Source organism: Erithacus rubecula (genome assembly GCF_903797595.1).
Source record: "Erithacus rubecula genome assembly, chromosome: 6".
NCBI classification, from domain to species: domain Eukaryota; kingdom Metazoa; phylum Chordata; class Aves; order Passeriformes; family Muscicapidae; genus Erithacus; species Erithacus rubecula.
The window spans coordinates 35,697,423-35,703,422 of NC_136688.1; the positions used below are offsets into that span (position 1 = coordinate 35,697,423).

A 6,000-nucleotide genomic window follows, 5' to 3' on the forward strand; every position below is an offset into this window, starting at 1 on the left:
TTGTTTTTGAATGATGCACAAATAACTTATGAAACATCTTTCCTCAAGAAAAGAAGATACCATGGTCATGCCAGCTGCTAAGGATGGGTTAGTAAGAAACTCCTGGTAGGCTTGTCATTAGTCATATGGATATTCTGTACAAACTGTCACACCCTTAAGCTGAGTGCTGCAGGCAGGCCTTTAGTCCCAGTCTGTGTGACAATTTCTTATTGGTGGTGGAGAATGGAGTTCTGTATAGGTGGTCAGGGAGACTGAGTCATGGCTCTCAGCTTAACAGAGGGTTAGCCCAGTTTTCTCAAAGGGACACAGGACAGAAAATCAGGAATACTGTAACTAAGACCTTTAAAGATTTACTTTTCTGAGTATAAATTGTACACAGTGGGAGAGATCAGATGTGCAAAGGTTTTGATTGTCCTAGTATGGATCTAAGTTTGAACTTCTCTGTTCCAAATTTTCCACCTGTTATTGATGTTAAAAATTCAAGGAAGTGATGTTAATAATTTGAGAAAGAAATGATGATGATTTATAAGAGGCCATAAATTACTTGCATATTATAAATGTTTATACATGAAGGAAATCTATGCAGATTTACATTTTTATTAATTCATAAATATAAATTAGGGTCTTTTTTTAATGCAGTGTCTTTAGTGAGGGCTTGTTTTCCAATATGTGGTCCATTATTTTTAGAAAACTCAGATTTTTAACTAATTCCACCACCTACTGCATCAGAGAGGGGTGAACTTTTGCCAAAGACAGCTCCTGACTAGCAGTTTGTCAGAAATTGGTCAAGAAGCTGAAGAATAAAAATATTAAAACCTCTCAGAAATCACTGTTGTGTATTTGCAAAGGAGTGATTACATGATTTTTTCATCATGTATCTCCATCAAATTTATGAGGTTTTTCCTTCCAAAACCAGGCTAATCTCTCAAATGCTGCAGTTAATATTTCCTTTACACGTTCCTTTGGCACAAGGGGATACTTGGGATGGGATTTTGGGGATTTTTCCTTGTTCCTCCCAACATTTGGGCTGTTTCATATTTTCTGAGCTGTTTTAGCATTTATAATTTCTGGAATTTTGTAATTTTACTCTTGCAATAGTCAATGATTGTTTTCTAATAATCATCCTCATAAAAGGCAGAAAGGAAAAGACATGGATGGTGTATGAAGGTAGTTTCTTCCTAGTGAAGATTTATTCATAGAGGTGTACTCCTTTCTGGATGTGCAGTGATTTACTCAGTGTCAGTTTAGAATATAGTCCTCTGTTTATTAACTGCACTCATGTTTCAAAAGGATCCATTAATCGCTGTAATTGTATTTTGATTTTTGCTCTTGCAATGGAAACCACATCCAAAGACTTGAACCTGTCAAAGTAAAATCTGATCTAGACTTTTAAACCAAAGGGATGAAATTCATAGCATTTCTAGAGACCTAAGATGTAAACATATTTGACATTAATCTGCTGATTGGCTTTGTTGTCTCACAAAAGGAAAATGGTGTGTGCCTATATGTGTGCATGTGCGTGCATGTGTGTGTAATCCTCAATTAATTTACAAATTATTGAGGTCCGTAGTGATTTGAGTGATGGCAGGATTTTATTTTCTCCATTTGAGTTTTTGGAAATGGAAATTCTCTGCTTTGATTCTGAGCAATGGGGGGGTGATTTTTTTATATCCACCATTCAATTGGAAGGTTATTTGTTTTCCGTATTTATTTCTTCATGGAAAAAAAAAAAAAAAGAGAACATTTTCTTTTTCTTCTGTGAAGCAAATGAGATAAATGTTATACAGTATATGGCAGATATAAGCATGGCAGTAAAATAACTTGGAAATATACTCATCAACTTGGACTAAGTAATATACTCATATGATTTTTATTAATATGTAGACAGAATATAAAGGAAATGTCTTGAGGGTTCAAATTAAAACCACTCTCACAAAAGTCAGAATATTTTCTTCAGTTTATTCTGTGATGCCTTTGTTTGAATCTATTTCTATTTGTAGCTTGGAATTTTTTATTAATCTATTCACTTCTTTTTCTTTCCCTCTTATTCTGTAGTCCCTGGATGGATTTGTATTTGCACTAAATCAAGAAGGAAAATTTTTGTACATTTCAGAAACTGTCTCCATCTATTTAGGCCTGTCCCAAGTAAGTAAATGTTCCAATTCTAGAACAAAATTGTGTATAATGCATTCTTCTGTTTTTTATTAAGGAAGTAATGATTTGGCTTCTGTGTTTTGCATAGATTATTGAATTAGCTGTTTAAAGTTGCATCCTGTTCATCCCAAGACGCAACTGAAAAATCTGTCTGTAGTATTGGATGTTGAGATGTGTATGAAAACTTTCTGCCACAAAGGATCATTATTAATTTATTGAGAACAAATTAAGTTTCTTTTCTCAGTTGTTTTGAACTTTAAACCTCTCTACCTGATAGGAAAGGGACACTCTAATAGTACTTCCCTTGTGTCCTATTACTGGATGTTTATGGAGTACCCTGCATTATCCAGGGAGCTGACACGATGACAGGGAGTCATTTGGAGTCAAGAAATGCTGAAAGAGACCATTAAAATGTCTTGCAGGGAGGGTTCCAACAAGGACACATTTTGACGCTTTCACCAATGCTCACTAGTATGAAAAGATGAATTTATAAAATACAGTAATTTGGAGGGCTTTGGTTTGGGATTTCTTTTTCATTTATTTGCTGACAACTCTTTTTCAAAGATTAAAAGGCTGGGTGGAAGTGGAGCAAAAGTTAGTTGTTAATTCTTATTCCTAATCCTGCAGCATTCAGAAATGTTTGGGCAGGATAGCTTCTTTCTGCTTGCATTTAGAAATGAAGTAGAAATATTTTGCATGATGATTTTCAGAGTGGGACCCTCTACTTCTACTGCAGTCACCCTGAGGAGAAAAAGAGAAACTAAAAAAGAATACTTATTTCAGCTACTTTAAATTGGGACCCACACAGGTATGAGGAAGCATAGACTCCTTACCATCAGGTTTGCTGTACTCCACCAACAATTAAATGGGAAACTTTAATATTTGGTGACCAAAAAAGACTAATTTAAAATACTATCTGGTGAGAATACGAATACAGGCTCATTAAGTTCTCAAAGAACATGCAAGCAATTGGCTGTAATAAGTTCAGTAATTGTTATTTTGTGCTGGCTTTGGCAAACCCAATGATAGAAATGGAAACAAGAGCTGTTTCTAGCTCATATCTGTATTCTTGTCCCTCATTAAAGTCCCTCGTTTTGTAATAGACTTTAATCCCTGACTTAATCTGTTTGGGAGTTAGAATCAAGAATCTCACATTTTGAAATTGGTGCACCACCATGTTGCTAATGCAGTAAAGAATTGAAACTTTAATGTTTATTATTGTCTTATGCTCATATTAATCTGGTTTATGCATAGTATCCAACAAAGTCTAATAAGCCAGTAAAGAAGAAGGATGGATAATTAGTTTAAGCAGGTAAATGCTAATTAGGAAACTCCTGAAAGGCATCCATTATACACTAGCTTAAAACAAATTTTACAGCCCTGGTTAGTGGTGTAATCCAAATTCTGTCAAGGCAACTGCATTTTCTGTAATTGAGATGTGTATGTTTGCTTTGCATAACAGATGGCTCTGTATGCTTAGACTGATAGCTAGGAAAATAATAATTGCATTATTCTGGCCAAAAGAATATTAGCTCTTGGGTTTTGGCCATTTCAGTCAGTCCTCCTGCCAGCACAGCATATGCACATATATGGATTGGATTTTCAAGGAAATTGATGCATCTGGAATAGTGTGGCCATCTGAAATATCATCTGTTCAAGAAAAATTTGGCTTTAACCCTATGTTAGTCTCTTGTTAAAAGCATTTTCTGCCGCTGTCTTTCAAACTATAGAGTTGATAAATCTCTCCTTACTCTGAACTCAGATCATGTTGTTAAGACTTTACACTCCATCTTGATCCATATACATTTCAAGAAAGGGTTCAGATAAATGAAGCAATTTTCTTTGCATGTTTTGTATTGGAAATATCTGGGCAAATATTTCCATGCATTCAACACTGAAAGTATTAATGGAAAAACTACCAAAAACAGAACCAGTACTCTGGATTTTTATAGAATAATAAATTAAACCTACTAAGTTTTACTAAAATACCTGTTTTCTGCTTTTCTTCTCTTCTGTCTTTATGGAGACATTTTGTATTTCTAAGACCTATGATATTTATATATTTTTTGATATATTGTTCTCTTGGTATAGCTTTATATCACTAGTATCTTAATAATTTTAAAAGTGCTGTAGCTCCTTCCTACTAAATCACTCATCAAAGCTTATTTGTTGCTAAAAATATTAGCAAGTCTATCCATAGAAACATTTCTCAAATATACATGGAAATGCTACAGTTTCCACCACACCAAACTTTAAATACTCGTGGATTCTGAATTTCTGGGTTGGTGCTATGTGATACCTGTAGTGTTTTGTTTCTTGCACTGCGAGTAAACATTGATATACCCAATGCTGATGCTCCAAAACTTTAAATTATATAGAACCTCCAGGCAGTGTTGTGCTTAAAGGCATTATGACATGCATTATTATTTGAAATATCTTCATCAAGTGCTGACTTTGGAGTCTTATTTTTTAATTTAATCAAATTATTTCTCTAGGTGTTCATCCTTGTTTGGTGGTTTCTCTTTTTTTTAATTTTTACTTTTTAAACTAGTATGCATGGAAATAGTGTAAAATATATTTTATATTTGCAAAACAAAATCTCATGTCTCCTAGATAAAGGAAAATAGTTCTTGTATTGAATCTCAGCAGGTGACAACAGTTATGGTAGTCAGTTTTACTCTTTTTTGAACATTTAGAGGCAGTGGTGCAAAACAAATGGATGCCAATGTTCTAAGATAGCTGCAGGACTAATAGTAAACAAATCTGATGAAACAATATCTTGGAAGGTAGCCTGGAAATTACAATAATAAAGTAACCACTGGCAAAAGTAACAGTGTATTTGAACAGTAAACAAAAATTGCAATAAATACCCTTTTGACATTCTAATGAGCATAACTTAAATGCAGACACCCATTAACATATATATTTTGAATTTTTTTGGTTAATAATTTATCTTCTGACTAATGCTAACCAAGAATTTTAAGCTAGTTTGGCAGATGTATATTTCAGACCACATGGTGGAATTACATCAGACCAGTTTCAGAGAACAGAGATGCATTTCAAAGTTTAGGAAAACAGGGTTAGCTGAAAATAATGATTGAGGTAAGGTAAAGAGTCAAAGCAAGAGAAATACACCAACAATCTCCCAGTTAAAGTGTCTATGTATATTGACTTTAGTCTGTGTTAATTGCCATAGCTCAGTTATACTTGAGGCAAGCTGAAATGGTTAAAAATATTTTCCAGTTCTTTAATGAACTGTAGTATTTGTTGAAAAGCCCCAAAATGTCTATAAATGTGCAGTATGGCCAGGATTTCTGCTCTGGATTGGACAATATGATCTGTGGTGGTGTAGCCAATACAAATATAGTTTTACACTGGATCTCTGTAGTGATGTAAAAATGTTTGTTCTTCATATGTATATCTAGTCCCATACATTTTCCAAGTCAGCAGGTAATTTTTGATATCAGAGTAACTTCCATCTCTGGAATCTTCAGTCCCTGATTTCCTTTTAGAAATGGGATGAGATTTCAAACTAAAATGGCTAACCACAGAAGAGGAATTCAAATTGCTCCTTCCAGCACTTAGAAGTCAGTGTGAGTGCTTCCCTAAGAGATTTCAATTCTCTTGAAAAGTCTCTGTGTTGCAGACTTAGACCAAACATATGCTGAAACATAAGTAGTAGCAAAAAGGGAGAAAAGTCTATCCAGAAACAGAATAAAAATCTGTTATCCAGAAAGGATAAAATTGTCTGACATTTGATGGTTCCATAGGAAATATTGTGAGCTAATAATCTGGGCATGATGCTTTTGTATTCAGGAAACAATTTCTTAATCACCTCTTATAATA

General features: G+C 34.1%; 1 protein-coding gene across 7 annotated transcripts in view; it reads left to right on the forward strand.

Moving 5' to 3' along the window:
* The window catches only part of NPAS3 (neuronal PAS domain protein 3), a 582,446-nt gene that overhangs the window by 401,761 nt on the left and 174,685 nt on the right, over positions 1 to 6,000 (forward strand). For all 7 annotated transcript variants that reach the window (XM_079310215.1, XM_079310216.1, XM_079310221.1 and 4 more), the window contains one exon: positions 2,056 to 2,145. In XM_079310215.1, coding sequence (XP_079166341.1) covers positions 2,056 to 2,145 — 90 coding nt within the window. The remainder of the gene's footprint in view (positions 1 to 2,055; positions 2,146 to 6,000) is intronic.